The sequence below is a fragment of the Pristiophorus japonicus genome, chromosome 1 (genome assembly GCF_044704955.1).
Source record: "Pristiophorus japonicus isolate sPriJap1 chromosome 1, sPriJap1.hap1, whole genome shotgun sequence".
Lineage (NCBI taxonomy): Eukaryota > Metazoa > Chordata > Chondrichthyes > Pristiophoridae > Pristiophorus > Pristiophorus japonicus.
Window position 1 is genome coordinate 501166898 of NC_091977.1, and position 20012 is coordinate 501186909.

Below are 20012 nucleotides of genomic sequence, written 5' to 3' on the forward strand. Positions count from 1 at the left end.
GATGAATGCATCACGGGTGCTGCCGGGTATCTTGCATCGACTGACATGACATGATGCAAGTCGTTACACACGAGCTGCACATTAATGGAGTGGAAGCCTTTTCTGTTCCTGTACATCTCTGAATCCTTCAAAGGTGCTCGCAAGGCGATGTGGGTACAATCAATGCAGCCCTGTACCTTTGGGAAGTCAGCAATCCTGGAGAAGTCCACAGCCTTGTCATGGATTGCTTGAGCGGTCATGGGGAACTTTATGAAGTCAGTCCTATGCGCGTATAGTGCAACCATGACTTGGCGAATGGAGATATGTGTTGCATGTTGAGATGGCGCGCACATCCCCAGTTGTAGCTTGAAACGATCCGGAGGCATAGAATGAAAGTGCAGCTGTAACCTTCACTTCAACTGATGCTTTGACCAACTCACAGATCTCACTTACAACTTCTTTGCGGGAACACAGCCTTCTGACACAGTCTGCATCACTCAGGTGGAGATACGAACGCCTGTCTCGATATACCCAAGGGGGTGTAAGACCTCCTGCCCAGCGCTCTACAGGCTCTGATGTTCCTGATGCGATGAAGTCGAATCAATTGTCTACTACATGGCACCATGATGCAGAAGGCTTGCACAAGGTATGGTATTGTCAGTATTGCCCCCATACTTAAATTTAACCTTTGAAAGAAGCTCAAAATGGCAGGAAAGTAGGCAGCACAGGTTCGCAGTTGTATCTCTCCAGGTCTGTATGGATGGACCCAATGGTCTTGTGACTTTGCCTCTCTCCCTCCCCCACACCCCTCCCCCCCCCACCCACCCCCGAGTTTTGTGAATTCTCTCTCCCTCCCCGGGCTCCAAGCCTTACGATCGCCACCTCTCTCTCTCTCTCTCTCTCTCTCTCTCTCTCTCTCTCTCTCTCTCTCTCTCTCACACTCTCTCTCTCTCTCTCTCTCTCTCTCCTCCCGCCCTCCCCCCACCCCCGCCCCCCAGCCTTTACTAATTGTAGTCTTGTGACGTCTCACTCTCCCCCTCCCCAGGATCCAAGCCTTCCGAGCGGCATCTCGCTCTCCCTCTCTCCTCCCCCTCCCCCCTCCCCCCGCCCCCCCCCTCATGGCTTGTTTTATAGCTGAACCCCGAGCCCCTGTGTCCGGGCGTGGGGCCGATTCTGCCGGCCAAACCTACGACTCTCGAGCACTGCTTCAAGATGTTCACCGGTGGCATGTGAGTGAGTAAAAAAATGAGAAAACTTCTGAAATCCAACAAATTTACACTTCTACGTTGACAGGTTAAAAAAAAGTTGAACTTTATTATTGATTTTGACAGTGTTCTTGATTCCCTCCAAAATTTTTGATTTAAAACAATGGCGTCTTTCAGCGCAGATTTGTGAATGTGAGCTGGTTTTCTTAACTCACCAGAAGGTTTTTCAGGAGTGGCCAGATATGCCAAACTAAGAGAAAAAAATGTTGGCCAAACTGCGAACAATTGAAAAAAACAGCGCAGACATGAGGGATAGGACGTCAAAAAAAACTGGCCTCGAAAAATCGTAACTAAGTCAGTTACGCCGGTACAGATCGCAGGGGGAAATTTGGAAAAAATAAAATATGCCAGAAAAAATGACGCGCGCCATAAAAACGGCGCAAATGACCGGGGGAAATTGAGCCCATAGTCTCAAAATAATGGGCTGCCCATTTAAAACTGAGATGTGGAGAAATTTCTTCTCTGAGGGTTGTAAATCTATGGAATTCTCTGCCCCAGAGAGCTGGGGAGGCTGGGTCATTGAATATATTTAAGGTGGAGATTGACAGATATTTGAGCGATAAGGAAATAAAGGGTTACGTGGAAGGGGCAGGGAAGTGAAGCTGAGCCCACTCAACGGTGGTGTTCCTGTCGAGCACGTGGTGTGCACAATGGCTGTGGCCACTCTGACCTCTCTGATCGCTCCTCCTTCCACGAAGTGGAACTCTGACTATCGCAATGCCTGCCCTCAGCCATGCCTCGGTTTTCTCACCACCTCACCGAAGGGCGCTGCTCAACGACGAGCTTATGGCTCACATCCCACCGTAGGCAACTAGGCTCATACACCAGTGCCTGGTCTCCGGTCGTCTTGGACCCCATTGCCACTGGACCAAGACCTTGCTCTGCTAAGCCTATGTGGTTGTCGATGTGCAACGGCCACCCCACGTTAAAAGAACTTATCTACAGGCATCTTCCGCCCTTCAAAATGCCACATTGTCCGCATGCCCGACACAGGACTCCCAAAGCAAGCGCTCTACTTGGAACTCCTACACGGCAGGTGATCCGCAGGTGGGCAAAGGAAACATTTCAAGGAAACTGTAAAGTCCTGTCCCTGCAGTACAGATTCACACGAGGCACATACTGAAGTCAAGGTCATTCAGGACCTGCACCTTTATTACACAGCTCTCGAATGCCACACTTGCCTGAGACCTGTCCTTATATACCTGTCTGGGACAGGTATCCATTGTCTCCTGCAAGTGCACCCCTGGTGGTAAGGTAAGCTTGTGGTTACAGGTCATCTCTGGTTACAGTCATGTATAGCATGGTAAGATACCGTTATGTACAGTAGTGTGAGATACATGACATCACCCTCCACCAAGGTCTTATTGTCTTTTCGGTTCAGTCTCTCAGGTGGTCTACGCTCTCGCATGGAGCATCTTAGTTGTGGTTCAGTTGTTTGCCTTGGTGCCTGTTTTTCTTTCAGTGTGATTGCTGGTATCTCGCCTGGGTTGTCTGTTTCGTTCAGTATGATTGTTGGTGTCTCGCCTGGGCTGTCAGTTGAGACTGCCCTTTCCTCAGGTTGTTCCCTCTGTCTGTCCACCAGGTGTGGTGTGAGTTCCACATTGTAGTCTGCCTCTGGTTCAGCAGTGTTGTTGGTAAATCTACTTTTGACTTGGTCTACATGCCTCGGGCAGGTTTGGCCATTGTCCATTTGTACCACCAGTAGCCTGTTTCCTTCCTTGCCTGTTACTGTCCCTGCAAGCCATTTGGGACCCCTGCCATAGTTTAGCACAAACACTTTGTCCCCTATCTCATTCCACCTCCCCCTCGAATTTCGGTCATGGTACTCGGTTAGCTTACGGCGCTTTGCCTCAACGAGTTCATGTATGTCTGGGAGTATTAATGAGAGCCTTGTCTTTAAGGTCCGTTTCATTAATAGTTGCGCGGGGGAACTCCAGTCAATGAATGCGGGCGAGATCTGTATGCCAGCAGCAGTCACGACAGGCGGCCCTGCAGCTTGGGACCTTGGATTTTGAGCATGCCTTGTTTAATGATCTGCACTGCTCTCTCCGCCTGGCCGTTAAAGGCCGGCTTGAATGGTGCCGTCTTAAAGTGATTTATGCCGTCGTCACTTATAAAATCTTGGAATTCTGCACTGGTGAAGCATGGACCATTATCACTGACCAATATGTCAGGAATGCCGTGAGTTGCGAACATGGTTCCAAGGCTCTCCACAGTGGTGAAGGTGGTGCTCGAGTTTAAAATGGTGCATTCGATCCACTTAGAAAATGCATCTACAACGAGGAGGAACATTTTGCCCATGAATGGGCCCGCATAGTCTAGGTGCACCCGCGACCACGGTTTGTTGGGCCAGGGACAAGGGCTCAGGGGGGCCTCCCTGGGGGCATTTCTGAGTTGGGCACAAATGGTGCACCGTCGGACGCAGAGCTCTAAGTCCGCGTCAATGCCAGGCCACCAGATGTGAGATCTGGCTATGGCCTTCATGAGAACGATCCCCGGGTCCTCGTGGTGGAGCTCCCGGACAAATGCCTCTCTGCCTCACAGAGGCATAACTACTCGGCTGCCCCACATCAGGCAGTCTGCTTGTAGTGACAGCTCATGCATGTGCCTATGGAAAGGTTTGATCTTCTCGGGGCAGGCATCGCGAGCCTCTGCCCAGTCACCAGTTAAGACACATCTTTTTACTAGGGATAACGTGGGGTCGCTGGTCGTCCAGGCTCTGATTTGGCGAGCCGCCATGGGCGAACCTGTGGACTCAAAGGCATTGATTGCCATGACTATCTCACAGTCCTGTTCGTCAGACCCTTCCGTGGTCGCTAGGGGTAGCCTGCTAAGCGCGTCGGCACACTTGTCTGTGCCTGGTCTGTGCCTTATGGTGTAATCGTAAGACGCCAGCATGAGTGCCCACCGTTGAATGCGCGCCGAGGCGTTGGCGTTTATTGCCTTGCTCTCGGATAGTAGGGACGTGAGGGGCTTGTGGTAGGTTTCTAATGCGAACTTGGCCCCAAAAAGGTATTGGTGCATCTATTTGACACCGTACACGCACGCGAGTGCCTCCTTCTCCACCATTCCTTACCCGCGCTCCGCCCGCGAAAGTGACCTGGAGGCATAAGCTACGGGTTATAATTTACCCGCACTATTGACATGTTGTAAAATGCACCCAACCCCATACACTGATGCATCACATGTAAGAACTAGCTTTTTACCTGGATCAAAGAAAGCCTAAACACTGTTGGAACACAGAATGTTGCATGCCTTGTTGAAGACGCGTTCCTGGGCATCCCCCCAAAACCAATCGCACCTCTTTCTGAGTAGCACGTGGAGAGGCTCCAGCAGCGTGCTTAAGTTCTGCATAAAGTTCCCAAAGTAATTGAGTAGCCTGAGAAAGGCGCACAGTTCTGAGACATTCCGGGGCCTGAGTGCCAGGCGAATTGCTTCGGTTTTGGACTCTGTTGGGCGGATTCCATCAGCGGCAATTCTTCTGCCCAAAAATTCAACCTCGGGCGCGAGGAACAGGCACTTGGATTTCTTAACTCTTAGGCCTACCCGATCCAACCGCTTTAGTACTTCCTCCAAATTGCGGAGATGGGCGTCGGAGTCCCTGCCCGTGATAAGTATGTCGTCTTGAAATACAACCGTCCCCGGGATGGACTTGAGCATGTTGCGCTGGAATGTAGCAGCTGCTGACCTGATACCGAATGGGCATCGATTGTACATGAAAAGGCCTCAATGTGTGTTGATGGTGGTGAGTAGCTTGGACTCGTCGGTCAATTCTTGCGTCATATACGCAGATGTGAGATCTAGTTTTGAGAAAATTTTCCTCCAGCCAATATGGCAAATAAGTCCTCCACTCTGGGCAGCGGGTACTGGTCCTGTAGGGAGACTCTGTTTATGGTAGATTTGTAGTCCCCACAGATTCGTACGGATCCATCAGGCTTCATAACTGGGAAGATGGGACTTGCCAGTCGCTAAATTCCACAGGTGATATAATGCCTTCCCATAGAAGCCTGTCTAGTTCGTGCTCAACCTTTTCCCTCATCACATAGGGTACAGCTCTAGCCTTGTGATGGACCAGTCTAGCATCCTGTGTGATGTAGATTTTGACTTTAGCCCCTTTGAAGGCACCCACACCTGGCTGAAAGAGATGTTCAAATCAACTTCGAACTGTTGAGCAGGAGGTCCGTTTCTCTGATGACATGACGTGAACATCATCCCATTTCCAGTTTAGTTTTGCCAGCCAGCTTCTCACCAGCAGTGCTGGGAGATCTCCGGGGACAATCCACAGGGGAAGTCGGTTCACTGTCCCTTTGTGTGTGACTGAGAGCATGGCGCTGCTGGGACGATTTCTTTGGTATAGGTCCTTAGTTTGGTGTCGACCCTTGTGAGTTTTGGTCTGTCTCTTTTGTGCGGCCACAGCTGTTCAAATTGTTGAGCTCTCATGAGATTGACTCGCTCCCGTATCCAACTCCATGTTGACGGGTATCCCGTTGAGTAGGACCCTCATCATTATTGGAGGCATCTTGTTGCAGTAGCAGTGGCCATTGATCGTGTTGACCCGCTGTACATCGGTGTCCCGGGCACTGTCCCCACCGTCTTCTGGTCCGCTTTCCGACCCTTCCAATTCGTATACCAGCCGAGCTGCTGTTTTTCTGCACATGCGGGCCAGATGCCCTGTATAGTCGCAGTTTCTGCAAACAGCATGCTGAAATCGACACCCCCTTGATGAGTGCCTTCCCCCACATCTCCAACACAGACCGCTTTCATTGTTTCCAAAGGATGAGCTGCGTCTGGCTGATCTCTCTTGAGCATTTCTCAGTTTGTAGTTGATTGCTCGCATTGTGGGTTGATGAGGTGTGAACGGCCGTTCATGTGGCCTTTGATGGCTTCTGGTGCCACTGCCTGCTGTTGAGGGCCTGCTCTCCTGCCTTTGTCTATGTGTGGGGGTAGCAGCTTGTTTCACTCTGTGAACCCCTTGTTCCGATGTTTTGTTAGTTGTCGTACCCGCAGTGTAGATCAACCTCGTCTCTTCTCCTGCCAGGAATATCTGTGCAACCAGTGCTGCTGCCTCTAGGGTCAGGTTCTTTGTCTCTGAGCTTTCTGAAAATGCCTGCGTCGCCTATTCCTTCAATAAAAAAGTCTCTCAGTACTTCTCTCCTTAGTTCATCGGAGAACTCACATAAGCTAGCAAAGTTCCGAAGTTCTGCCACGAAGTCGGGTATGCTCTGGCCCACACAGCGTCTGTAGTTGTAGAACCTGTGTCTGGCCATGTGTAGGCTGCTCGCTGGCTTCAGGTGGTCTCTTACCAGTGTGCTCAACTCTTCAAACGACTTGCTTGCTGGTTTCTCGGGTGCCAGCAGGTCCTTCATTAAGGCGTATGTTTTCGAGCCACACCTGTTCAAGAGATGGGCTCTTGTCTGCCTTATCGTTGCCTAACCAGTCTTTGGTTACAAAGCTTTGCTGGAGCCTTTCTATAAAGTCCTCCCAATTATCTCCAGCATTGTATTTTTCATCTGAGCCATTGGTCGCCATTCTGTGGATTCTGTAATCCCATCCTCGTCGCCACTGTAAAGTCCTGTCCTTGCAGTAGAGATTCACACGAAGCACATACTGAAGTCAAGGCCACTCAGGACCTGCACCTTTATTACACAGCTCTCGAATGCCACACTTGCCTGAGATCTGTCCGTATATATCTGTCTGGGACAGGTATCCATTGTCTCCTGCAAGTGCACCCCTGGTGGTAAGGTAAGCTTGTGGTTACAGGTCATCTCTGGTTACAGTCATGTAGAGCATGGTAAGATACAGTTATGTACAGTAGTGCAAGATACTTGACATCGTGAGATACATGACAGAAACCCTCAAAGCCTCCTTGATAAAGTTCAACATCCCCACCGGCACCTGGGAATCTCTGAACAAAGACAACCCTAAGTGGAGGAAGAGCATCCAGGACGGCGCTGAGCACCTCAAGTCTCGTCCCCGATAGCATGCAGAAAACAAGCGCAGACAGCGGAAGGAGCGTGCGGCAAACCAGATGCCCACCCACCCTTTCCTTCAACCACTGTCTGTCCCACGGCCCTTTGAGCCTGCACCACCATTCAATAAGATCGTGGGTGATCATTTACCTCAGTACCCCTTTCCTGCTTTCTCCCCATACCCCTTGATCCCTTTAGCCGGAAGGTCCATATCCGACTCCCTCATGAACATATCTAATGAACTGGTATCAACAACTCTCTGTGGAAGAGAATTCCACAGCTTAAAAACTCTCTGAGTGAAGAAGTTTCTCCTTATTTCGGTCCTAAATGGTTTACCCCTTATCCTTAGACTGTGACCCCTGCTTCTGGACTCCCTCAACATCGGGAACATTCTTCCCGCATCTAACCTGTCCAGTCCCGTCAGAATTTTATATGTTTCTATGAGATCCCCTCTCATTCTTCTAAACTCCAGTGAATACAGGCCCAGTCTATCCAGTCTCTCCTCATATGTTAGTCCTGCCATCCCGGGAATCAGTCTGGTGAACCTTCGTTGTACTCCCTCAATAGCAAGAACGTCCTTCCTCAGATTAGGAGACCAAAACTGAACACAATATTCCAGATGGGGCCTCACCAAAGCCCTGTACAGCTGCAGCAAGACCCCCCTGCTCCTCTACTCAACTCCCCTAGCTATGAAGGTCAACATGCCATTTGCATTCTTCACCACCTGCTGTAACTGCATGCCAACCTTCAATGACTGATGTACAATGACACCCAGGTCTCATTTCACCTCCACTTTTCCTAATCTGCCGCCATTCAGATAACATTCTGCCTTCATGTTTTTGCCACCAAAGTGAATAACCTCACACTTATCCACATTTTACTGCATCTGCCATGCATTTGCCCACTCACCTAACTTGTCCAAGTCATCCTGCAGCCTCTTAGCATCCTCCTCACAGCTCACACCGCAACCAGCTTAGTGTCATCTGCAAACTTGGAGATATTACTCTCAATTCCTTCATCCAAATCATTGATGTATATTGTAAATAGCTGGGGTCCCAGCACTGAGCCCTGCGGCACCCCACTAGCCACTGCCTGCCATTCTGAAAAGGACCCGTTTATTCCGACTCTCTACTTCCTGTCTGCCAACCAGTTATCTATCCACATCAATATATTACCCCCAATACCATGTGCTTTAATTTTGCACACCAACCTCTTGTGTGGGACCTTGTCAAACGCCTTTTGAAAGTCCAAATACACCACATCCACTGGTTCTCCCTTGTCCACTCTACTAGTTACATCCTCAAAAAATTCTAGAAGATTTGTCAAGCATGATTTCCCTTTCATAAATCCATGCTGACTTGGACCGATCCTGTCACTGCTTTCCAAATGCGCTGCTATTTCATCTTTCATCTTTCATCTTTCATAATTGATTCCAACATTTTCCCCATTACTAATGTCAGACTGACCGGTATATAATTCCCCGTTTTCTCTCCCTCCATTTTTAAAAAGTGGTGTTCCATAGGAACTGATTCAGAGTCGTTAGACTGTTGGAAAATGATCACCAATGCATTCATTATTTCTTGGGCCACTTCCTTAAGTACTCTGGGATGTCGACTATCTGGGGATTTATTGGCCTTCAATCCCATCACTTTCCCAAACACAATTTACTGACTAATAAGGATTTCCTTCAGTTCCTCCTTCTCACTAGCCCCTCGGTCCCCTAGTATTCCCGTTTATTTATTTGTGCCTTCCTTTGTGAAGACAGATCCAAAGTATTTGTTCAATTGGTCTGCCATTTCTTTGTTCCCCATTATAAATTCACCTGATTCTGACTGCAAGGGATCTACGTTTGCCTTCACTAATCTTTTTCTCTTCCCATATCTATTGAAGCTTTTGCAGTCAGTTTTTATGTTCCCAGCAAGCTTCCTCTCATACTCTATTTCCCCCCTCCTAATTAAACCCCTAGTCCTCATCTGCTGAATTCTAAATTTCTCCCAGTCCTCAGGTTTGTTGCTTTTTCTGGCCAATTTATATGCCTCTTCCTTGGTTTTAACACTATCCTTAAATTCCCTTGTTAGCTACGGTTGAGCCACCTTCCCCATTTTATTTTTTACTCCAGACAGGGATGTACAATTGCTGAAGTTCATCCATGTGATCTTTAAATGTTTGCCATTGCCTATCCACCATCAACTCTTTAAGTATCATTAGCCAGTCTATTCTAGCCAATTCACGTCTCATACCATTGATGTTACCTTTCCTTAAGTTCCGGACCCTAGTCTCTGAGTCCATGATCAGATCAGCCATGATCTTATTAAATGGCTGAGCAGGCTCACGGGGCCAGGTGGCCTACTCCTGCTGCTATTTCTTATGTTCTTATGATCTTGAAAAGACTAATGGAAGTTTGATCTGTATCTCAATGGGGTTGGAATTCAAAAGTGAAGAATTGATGCTATAGTTAAACAGAGCGTTGATCAGGTTCCATCCAGAGTATTGCATTCAGATTTGGGCACTAAATTGTAGCGAAGATTTATTGACCTTGGACATGGTATAGCGCAGATTTATCAGATTGATATCAGAGCTTAAAAGGTTGCATAAACTTAGTTTACATACCCTTGAGTTTAGCAGATTGAGGAGTAACCTAATCCAGTCATTTAAAATGATAAACAGATTTAATAGAGTAGCTACAGAGAAGTTATTTATTGTAGTGGGAGACTCCAGAACAAGAGGGCACAAACTTCAAAATTGTGCTAGGCCATTGAGGAGTGAAATGATGAAACACTTTTTCACACAAAGGGTAGTGGAAATCTTGAACACTCTCCCCCAAAAGGCTGTGTTTTCTGGGTCAATAGATTGAGATTGATTGAGATTGGGGTCTCGACAGAGTCGATAGAGAGAAACTTTTCTCATTGGCGGAAGGTTCGATAACCAGAGGACACAGATTTAAGGTGATTGCCAGAAGAACCAAAGGTGGCGTGAGGAAAGACTTTTTTATGCAGCGAGTGGTTAGGATCTGGAATTCACTGCCTCAAGGGGTAGTGGAGGCAGATTCAAAATGGAATTGGATAAGTACCTGAAGGCAAAGAATTAACAGGGCTATGGGGAAAGGGCGGGGGAGTGGGACTTGCAGAGAACTGGCACGGACTTAACGGGTCAAATGGCCTTCTTCTGTGCTGTAACCATTCTAAGATTGATATATATTGGGTTAAGGATATCAAGGGAGGAAATCCGGGTAAATGGAGTTGAGGTACAGATCAGCCATGATCTAATTGAATGGAGGAACAGGCTCAGAGCGCTGAATGGCTTACTCCTGTTTCTATGTTCCTATGAGGCAAAAGCACTAAAAACCTTCCTTTTTCTAAACCTCCAGGCCCACAAAAACTCAAACAGGTCAAAACTGCAAATAAGTAATATATGTGCAAACAGAATTGAGCAGCCTGGACTTTCAGGACCAGGGCTTGAAGGCCACATGTGGCTTTTGGCCCATCGGTTGGAAACCACATATGTAGCTGGCTAGCAGAAAGTTACACAAATTTTAAATTGCTGGGAGTCAGTTACACACAGCACAATAGATGGCAGCAGTGAGTTACAAAACTGTCATTCAGTTGAGGAGGTCTGATAACCTCAGAGCAAAGCCATTACTGAACAACTCATTAAAAAACTGTTTTCTGATCTTTTTATTACAATGGACAGATGTTGAACATAGTTAGACAGCAGGATTATAAAGACCTAATTAAGGCAACTCTGGCTTGTTGAAATATCAACCTTCCTACAGGGACAGGCAGGTTCCCTACTTTTTGGCCTCACCGGAACCATCTGGGAGAGAGCAAGATAACCATGTTGCTCCCAATGTTGCTTTTGGCCAATTGTCAAGATCATAGTTGCACAATGGCAGGCTTAGGAGCCCTATCTCATCCAGCACCCCGATCCCCAACCCGCCCCCAGCCCCACAAAATATATTTGGCCTCTGATGTGCTTGTTCTCACAATGCATCTGGCATGAGAATGTCCGAGAGGAGAAATCATCCCTACTCTCTTCCAGTCTGTGGCTCTGCATCTTCTTGCTCCAAAACCGAACAGGATGTTGCAGCATATGCAAAATAGGAGTCTCTTTATATATTATAGATTATATCTTAGATGATACCTACACTGTTTTGTGGCCATTTTGATGTATGCTTATTATATGAACATTAGTTTGAGAATGAATAGCGTTAATGGGGCATTATCTTCATGAGAAAGTGTTTGACAAACCTATATTCTTTTTGTTTACATAAATTAGACTGAAATTAATTGTGCACCGTTATATGGCTGATGCCAGCATGATGAAAATAACAAATGGCTCCAATTGCTCTTCTTCCATCCACATCCCATGCCCCCCCCCCCCGCGAAAAGAGTTGTCTAATCAACACTTGACCTTGAAGACAACACCTTTAATAATAACTTATGTCTGATTATATATGATGTTGCTATTGTTGGTTTAATGATTTTTGACATTTGTTTAACTTTTAATTTTGCCTTGAACCAGGAACAAACAGGAGGGATTCTTGGTGAAGCTGTGTATTTTCACTTTTGCAAGCTTACAGACATTATTTTGGTCTCCAGTATTGTGTAGTAAGTAAAACTTAGTTTAATAAGAATTGCATTAGACTTCTGTGATGCTGGAAAAAATGATACAAACATATGCAAATGATGGGCAGGAAAAGACCAGCTGGTCCACACTCACGATGCCTGGAGCAGCATGACTCAGCACTTCCTACCCCATGCTCCACTCCACTCCCCCCCTGCCCCCCGCCACCGCTGCCCCATGAAATCTTCTGGGTGAGGGTGAAAAAAGAAAAATATTTCCTGGGCCAAAAAGGGGGGAAAAAAATCTGGAAAATTCCTCTATGACCCCCTCAGGTAAAGATTGCGTTTACCAGGAATAAGCCAATAATCTTTAATTCACAATTAACCATGTGTTTTTGCAGTTGGTATCTGGCTGTGCCTTCTGGTTAAATTAATAGACAAATACAGTTAATGTTCCAAATTGTAACTTCATACGTAGAAACATAGAAACAGAGAAAATAGGTGCAGGAGTAGGCCATTCGGCCCTTCGAGCCTGCACCACCAATCAATAAGATCATGGCTGAACATTCCCTCAGTACCCCTTTCCTGCTTTCTCTCCATACCCCTTGATCCCCTGAGCCGTAAGGGCCATATCTAACTCTCTCCAATATATATCCAATGAACTGGCATCAACAACTCTCTGTGGCAGGGAATTCCACAGGTTTATAACTCTGAGTGAAGAAGTTTCTCCTCATCTCAGTCCCTACCCCTTATCCTAAGACTGTATCCTCTGGTTCTGGACTTCCCCAACATCGGGAACATTCTTCCCGCATCTAACCTGTCCCGTCAGAATCTTACATGTTTCTATGAGATCCCCTCTCATCCTTCTAAACTCTAATGTATAAAGGCCCAGTTGATCCAGTCTCTCCTCATATGACAGTCCAGCCATACCGGGAATCATTCTGGTGAACCTTCGCTGCACTCCCTCAATAGCAAGAACGTCCTTCCTCAGATGAGGAGACCAAAACTGAACATAATATTCCAGGTGAGGCCTCACCAAGGCCCTGTACAACTGCAGTAAGACCTCCCTGCTCCTATACTCAAATCCCCTAGCTATGAAGGTCAACATTTGCCTTCTTCATCGCCTGCTGTACCTGCCTGTATGCCAACTTTCGATGACTGACGAACCATGACACCCAGGTCTCGTTGCACCTCCCCTTTTCCTAATCTGCCGCCATTCAGATAATATTCTGTCTTGCGTTTTTGCCCCCGAAGTGGATAACTTCACATTTATCCACATTATACTGCATCTGCCATGCAGTTGCCCACTCAAGTCACCTGCAGCCTCTTAGCGTCCCCCTCACAGCTCACACCACCACTCAATTTAGTGTCATCCGCAAACTTGGAGATATTACACTCAATTCCTTCATCTAAATCATTGATGTATATTGTAAAGAGCTGGGGTCCCAGCACTGAGCCCTGCGGTACTCCACTAGTCACTGCCTGCCATTCTGAAAAGGACCCATTTATCCTGATTCTCTGCTTCCTGTCTGTCAACCAGTTCTCTATCCATGTCAGTATATTACCCCCAATACCATGTGCTTTGATTTTGCACACCAATCTCTTGTGTGGGACCTTGTCAAAAGCCTTTTGAAAGTCCAAATACACCACATCCACTGGTTCTCCCTTGTCCACTCTATTAGTTACATCCTCAAAAAATTCCAGAAGATTTGTCAAGCATGATTTCCCCTTCATAAATCCATGCTGACTTGGACTGATCCTGTCACTGCTTTCCAAATGCGCTGCTATTTCATCCTTAATAGTGACATATAAACATGTGCTCACTTCCATCCAATCTCCAAGAATTTCACAGTTTAGAAGTTATTGTTGCCATTTGTTTATAGATAGTACTCCTGAATAGGATGCAAGGAAAAGCTTGTATCCGTTCGGCAGTCCTTCTCTCACCTCAACCGCGCCCCCGACTCATTCATGGACTACCTGCACCAACCCGCATCTGTATTGTTATGTATGAAGAAAGAGTCTGACTGGATACTGTGAGCTCAAAGTAAAGTGTGACCGTGGTCCTTTATTGCAGGTCTCCAGATTGCCTCTCCAACCTGTGAAGCCTCCTTAAATACCTGTATTCCCAAGGAATTATGGGATCCCTTGGGACTTCAGGGGATGACCCCTCTGGTGGCTGTACAGAGTAAAAACAGGTTTACATTTGTAACAACACTTCCCCCCCGCCCCCCAAAGTCAACAGTGTAACTATTTACAAGGTGAGTCGATCTGGGGCCCTTCTTGCTCTGGTTGATCATCTCGGGGAAAATGCTGGTATTGGTTAGTCGTCTGTTGGGCCCTCACTGGGCTGCTGTGCAGCTGGCATTGCTGGACTGCTGTGGATGATGGGTTCTGCTTCGTGGCCAACAGCAGTGTCGGTTGCCACTGGTGTGTATGTTGCGGGGTCAAAGAAGGTAGGGTCCAAAGTGGGTTGCTCAGGATAGTCCGTGAATCTGAGTTTGATTTGGTCAAGTGTTTTTGGTGAATGAGTCCATTTGACAGTTTGACCCAAAACACCCTGCTCCCCTCTTTGGCCACAAAAGTGCCGGGAAGCCTCTTGGGACCTTGTCCATAATTCAATACAAATACAGGATCATTGATTTCAATCTCGCGTGACACATTTGTGCTATCATGATGCTGACTGTGTTGAAGCTGCCTGCTCTCTACCTGTTCATGTAGATCGGGATGAACTAACGAGAGTCTTGTCTTAAGTGCCCTTTTCATGAACAGTTCAGCAGGTGGGATCCCAGTGAGCGAGTGGGGTCTCGTGCGGTAGCTAAGCAGGACTCGGGATAGGCAAGTCTGCAGTGAGATTTCTATTACCCTCTTCAAGCCCTGCTTGGTGGTTTGCACTGCTCTCTCTGCCTGATCATTGGATGCTGGTTTAAACCGGGCAGATGTAACATGTTTGATCTGTTGCGGGTCATGAATTCATTGAACTCAGCTCTGGTAAAACATGGCCCATTATCGCTCACAAGGACAACAGGCAGGCTGTGTGTGGCAAACATGGCCTGCAGGCTTTCAGTGGTGGCAGCAAACGTGCTTGTCGACATTATCTCACATTCAATCCATTTGGAGTACACGTCCACAACCACAAGGAACATTTTATCCAAGAACGGGCCTGCATAGTCGACATGGACCCTAGACCACGGTTTGGAGGGCCAAGACCATAAACTCGGAAAACAGGGATATCAATGGTTTATGGTCAGTTTCTAATTCATATTTTAGCCCAAACAGATATTGATGCATTTTCTTTGCTCCATAGACACATGCTAACGCTTCTTTTTCAATCATGCTGTAGGCTCTCTCATCTTTAGACAGACTCCTGGATGCATAGGCATCCGGTTGCAATTTCCCAAAATCATTAGCTTGTTGCAATACACACCCGACGCCATATGACGACGCATCACATGCTCGTACCAAACGCTTACATGGATCATACAACACAAGCAATTTGTTTGAGCATAACAATTTTCTAACTTTTACAAAAGCATTTTCTTGGCTTTTGCCCCAAACCCATTTGTCCCCTTTCAGCAGTAAGGTGTGCAGTGGTTCTAACAATGTGCTGAGACCTGGTAAGAAGTTACCAAAGTAGTTCAGGAGTCCTAGAAACGACCGCAGCTCCATCACGTTCTGTGGTCTTGGTGCGTTCTCGATTGCCTCCGTCTTTGAATCGGTGGGCCTGATGCCGTCTGCCGCGATCCTCCTCCCCAGGAACTCCACTTCAGGTGCCAGGAAAACGCACTTCAAGCATTTTAACCTGAGCCCCACGTGGTTGAGTCGACTAAGAACCTCCTCCAAATTTTGCAGATGCTCGACTGTGTTCCGACCTGTAACCAAGATGTCGTCTTGGCAGACCATCATGTGCGGGACTGACTTCAGTAAGCTTTTCATGTTTCTCTGGAGTATTGCCGCCACTGATCGAATTCCAAACGGGCATCTGTTATTAATGAAGAGATCTTTGTGTGTGTTGATGCAGGTGAGGCCCTTTGAGGATTCCTCCAGCTCCTGCGTCATGTAGGCTGAGGTCAAGCCCAGCTTCGTGAACGTCTTTCCTCCCGCCAGCGTTGCAAAGAGTTCGTCAGCCTTTGGTAGTGGGTATTGGTCCTGCAGGGAGAAAGGATTGATAGTTACTTTGTAATCACCACAGATTCTGAAAATGCCGTCTCCCTTGAGGACTGGGATGATCGGGCTGGCCCACTCGTTGAATTCGATCAGCGAAATAATGCCCTCTCTTTGCAGCCAGTCTAGCTCGATCTCTACCCTTTCTCATCATGTACGGTGCTGCTCTCGCCTTGTGATGGATGGGTCTCGCCCCCGGAATTAGGTGGATCTGCACTTTTGCTCCTTGGAACTTCCCAATGCCTGGTTCGAACAGCGAGGGGAATTTGTTTAAGACCTGGGCACACGAAGTGTCGTCAGCGGGCGAGAGTGCTCGGACATCGTCCCAGTTCCAGCGTATCTTTCCCAGCCAGCTCCTGCTGAGCAGCATGGGAACATCGCCTGGTAGCTTATGCAACGCTCCATCGTAGGAGACCTTTACAGTAGCACTGCCGATTACGGGAATCAGTTCCTTTGTATAAGTTCTTAGTTTCATGCGAATTGGAGTTAAGATTGGCCTTGAGGCCTTGCTGCACCACAATTTTTCAAAAGTCTTTTTGCTCATAATGGACTGGCTCGCACCCGTGTCCAACTCCATTGACACCGGGAGTCCATTTAGTTCAACATTCAGCATTAGCGGGGGACACTTTGTGGTAAATGTGTGCATCCCATGTACCTCTGCGTCCTCGGTCTGAGGCGCTGGTTCATCATGATCCACCGTGGATCTGTCCTCCTCTGCAACATGGTGGTTTGCAGGATTAACAGGATTTGCAGCTCGCCTGCACATACGTTGGAGGTGTCCCATTGTTCCACAGCCCTTGCAAACGTACCCTTTGAAGTGGCATGAATGGAAACGATGATCACCCATACAGCGCCAACAAGGTGTTAATGGCCTTGCATTCATCATCCTTGATGGTGGACTCTGAGACATCTGCGGATGTGCAGCTGCAGGCGTGTGGGGCCTGCCCTGTACGTTGCGATTTGAAAACAACATCACTTTGTTCACAGTACTTGTAGCAGCACTTGTGTGCTGAGAGATTTGCTTAGTATTGTCACTGGTAGCAATGAACGCCTGGGCTATCGCTATGGCCTTACTCAAGGTTGGGGTCACTACAGTCAAAAGTTTGCGACGTATCATTTCATGGCAATTGCCAAGTACGAAAAAGTCTATGAGCATGTGCTCCAAATGTCCTTCGAATTCGCAATGTCCTGCAAGGCGTCTCAGCTCGGCGACGTAACTCACCACTTCCTGGCCTTCAGACCTTTTGTAGGTGTAGAACCAGTACCTCGCCATCAGAATGCTTTCTTTTGGGTTCAAATGCTCCCGGACCAGTGTGCACAGATCATCATATTGGTCGAGTCGCTCCACAAAGGTTCCCTAATCATCTCCCTCTGAGAATTTCTCCAGGATGCCCACTGTTCTCTGCATCATTGGGTTCGCTATCTGTATCTCATCGGCAGTTGTTATGTATGAAGAAAGTGTCTGACTGGATACTGTGTGCTCAAAGTAAAGTGTGACCTTAGTCCTTTATTGCAGGTTTCCAGAGTGCCTCTCCAACCTGTGAGGCCTCCTTAAATACCTGTGCTCCCATGGGATTATGGGATCCCTTGGGACTCCAGTTGATGGGCCATCTGGTGGCTGTACAGTATATATAGAAGTTTGCATATATAACACGTACCGTGTATAAGTCCAGACTTATTACACCTACTCGTACTTTGCCAAGACATCTGTGCAACTCCCTAATTCCCTTCCACTTACAGTCTATGGATTGTTAATCAGATCTTCCCGATTAGCACATCTACAGAAACCACTTTGTTTATAATTCCCACTGTTGAGCCTTTATCCCATTTAGATTCTTCATTCAACTTCCCTCTAGCTTTACTTACATCCTTAGTCCAATATTCGCAACAAACATTTCTCGTCTCCAATAGTTACAAAAAAAAGGTACACACTGCCCTCACCTCCCAGCCTCTTTATAAAAACCATTTCATTCAAATAAATAGAGAAAGAACTTGCATTTATATAGCGCCTTTCAGGACTGAGAGAACTCCCCTGCCCTGATTTGAATAGTACCATGGGATCTTTAATATTCACTTGATAAGTCGGACGGGGCCTTGGTTAATGTCTCATACTGAAGGCGGCACCTCCGACAGCGCGGCACTCCCACAGTACTGCACGGATGTGTCAGCTGAGATTAGGTGATCAAGTTTCTGGGATAGGAACTTGAACCCATAACCTTCTGACTCTTAACTCTACAATTACACTGAATGTGAATACAATACATCTGTTTCCAATTGATAAGTTTAATATTTTATCCACCGGTCTAATTATATTTTCTTTTATCCAGCAGTAGAACACAGAATCAACTTCAATGGTCTGGATGACAGCACTGTGTGTCCCAATATTAGGATTGGACAAGATGACTTACCAGGCAAGTTTTCAGACTTTAAAAGGAACTTTGCCCAGAAATGTGCCTGATAGCTCTTGTGGCAGAGTGCATAACTCGTATCGAAGAATTCTGACACAGATTCAGAGCAATAGACATTTGAAGGGCCTCAAATTCTCTTTGGGATCTTGATTTTTTTTTTTATTTGAAAATGAGCTCCTCCTCAGCTGCTGCAAAGCAGCCAATCTCACTCTCACTCCACTGCTGCAGTTGCTGGGGCCTGCAGCAGCCATTTTTCTTTCTCTTCCCCCCCCCCCCCACCCACTCAGTTTGGTTCTCCAACACAGGTTGACATCCTACCATAAATCACAAATCTCACAATGAGGCTGACCCCTGAAATCCCCTGGGACGAGTGTTGCCGCCAAAGATCACGGGAACCTGGCTTCCATGGAGGAATATCCTGGCTGCTGTGCTATTTTGAGCAAAATCAATAATTATTACAAACACAGAGTTGCTTGATTATGAGTCTCATAACTTGAAGGTTTTTAATCTTCATGATAAACCTACAGTTTTGTTTCTTGTGTGAATCAGCTTTTATAAAGTCTGCAAATCTTTGGGCTTGGCAGTAAATGCTGATTGCTGACAATGCTGTAACCATCATCTCGAATTGTGCAGTTGCCAAGGCTTTCTCTTATAATGCATAGCATCTGTTAATGTAATGGTTACTCCTTTGTTGTGATGCCAAACGTTCCTCATACATGTTCTACAACCCATTTCATAAAATGGGCAGAGTGACATTAGAGATGCCCCATTTAATGACTGAATACCCACCTGATATTATTTTGCTTCCCCGTGCTCTCAGGATTTGATCTCATTACCCAATTCCAATTGGATACCATTCCACTGCGGGGTGTCAGGAGAGTGGAAGGTTCGACTCCACTTCAGATTGCCTTCAGACTTGACCGAGAGGCAAACTTTGAAATTCCAACAAGGTAGGAAAGAAGAGTCAAAATCTGTGTGAGTTCACATGTTGAATTTTCTTTGGTTTGTTCCCATTTAAGTAGCTCTCCTGATCAGCATTCCTGGTCCCTGCAAATTAATTTTAAAGGGAAACTAACAGGAAGCAATCCCCAAGATTAAAGATTATGCACAGCACTGTTTTAATCTGAGTATGGTTAAAAAAAAACTATCCACCAGTGTGTTTAATACAGATGATCTTTCTTTCCATTTCTCACAAGCAAGCCCATGTTGCTATTTGGAAATAGTTCCCTTTGTCAAGGTGAGTTATGCTGCCATCACTGACCAAGGGTAAACGAGGTTTTTCTCCATTCACTTCTCAAACACAAAACATTGCTTCACGTCATTGGCTGTAGAGTTTCCTGGATCTGCTGCTGCTTTGCCGCCGTTCCTTTGCTGGAAGTACGGCGGAAAAGCCGTTTACTCATGAAAACAAGGGTTACCACTGCTCTTTCACAGCAGCGGACTGGGAGCAGCCCTGAGGAAATTCCAGCCATTATCTACTTCTCCTCCACAGTTCAGCTAGTTTACTCATGTCATTAACCCACTAAGCATGCTGGCCATTTTATAATGAAAAGTTCAAAAATTAGTCTCTATGTTACTATTTGCTTTCAATTTTAATTGTAGTACAACAGTAATATTGGTTAGTGAGTGGCAATCTCCTCATTATAAGAGGTGTAATATAGGTTATGA

At 46.7% G+C, this 20012-nt stretch overlaps 1 protein-coding gene across 1 annotated transcript in view; it reads left to right on the forward strand.

Moving 5' to 3' along the window:
* Nucleotides 1-9528: 9528 nt before the first annotated feature.
* Nucleotides 9529-20012, forward strand: part of LOC139260322 (collagen alpha-1(IX) chain-like) — a 194166-nt gene continuing 183682 nt past the window's right edge. Inside the window, exons 1-4 of the mRNA XM_070876799.1 lie at nt 9529-9554; nt 11735-11820; nt 18264-18347; nt 19165-19294. Of these exons, the coding sequence (XP_070732900.1) occupies nt 9529-9554; nt 11735-11820; nt 18264-18347; nt 19165-19294 (326 nt within the window). The remainder of the gene's footprint in view (nt 9555-11734; nt 11821-18263; nt 18348-19164; nt 19295-20012) is intronic.